We start from the raw sequence: 686 nt of genomic DNA, 5'->3' as shown, positions 1-686 counted from the left end.
AGCAGGAAAGAGCTGTTTTGATATGGCTCTGACCCACAAAAGTGCCTCAAAACTGTCAATCATCCAGCAATATTTAAAAGACCAAGCCATCAGACATAAACAATGAATATGTCTGTTTTTCAATTAGTAAAATGTTTCAGTACTCATTTAAAACATTTCAAAACATTGTTCTTACTAACATTTTAGAAAGTTTCCAAAATATGTCTTCCTTACAGAGAGCTTGTATTTAACAAGAATAACTGGGTACCTGAAAGACAGCAAATCCTGTTCCCTCTGCTGCCACTGTAATCGCCATTGGTTGTGCAGGGGCAATCTGAAAAAAAAGATGAGTAAACTGCATTTTAAAGTACTTTCAGGCAGCAAACTGTACAATAGTATTCCTTGCTTTCTACAATACCTCCTTGGTCTGAAGCAGGAAACGGTTTTGAGTATCAATTGAAAATACTTCCGGTATTTCCAAAGAAGGTCCTGTCACTGTTACATCCATTTCTGTTTTGCTTGCAGTAGTGAGAGTTGCAAATAAACTCAGGGCTTGCAGAGCCACCACTGTGTCCTGTTGAGAGAAACAAACCCATCTGAATTAAAACAGAAGAAGCCTGCACAGTGAACTACCTCTGTATAGGCCATGTCTTGGGGAGCTTATGGTCCCTACGTTTTCGCATTTATTGACCGTGCTTTTCAGCAGG

General features: G+C 39.2%; 1 protein-coding gene across 1 annotated transcript in view; it reads right to left on the bottom strand.

The window, feature by feature from the left end:
- The window catches only part of CD109 (CD109 molecule), a 75,613-nt gene that overhangs the window by 14,343 nt on the left and 60,584 nt on the right, over window positions 1–686 (bottom strand). Inside the window, exons 28-29 of the mRNA XM_010003537.1 lie at window positions 398–553; window positions 248–313 (exon numbers count right to left, since the gene is read on the bottom strand). Of these exons, the coding sequence (XP_010001839.1) occupies window positions 248–313; window positions 398–553 (222 nt within the window). The remainder of the gene's footprint in view (window positions 1–247; window positions 314–397; window positions 554–686) is intronic.

The sequence above is a fragment of the Chaetura pelagica genome, unplaced genomic scaffold (genome assembly GCF_000747805.2).
Source record: "Chaetura pelagica isolate M959 unplaced genomic scaffold, ChaPel_1.0 scaffold150, whole genome shotgun sequence".
Taxonomy (NCBI): Eukaryota; Metazoa; Chordata; class Aves; order Apodiformes; family Apodidae; genus Chaetura; species Chaetura pelagica.
Note: the sequence above shows the minus strand (reverse complement) of the source record. Positions and strands in the feature narration are given on the sequence as shown.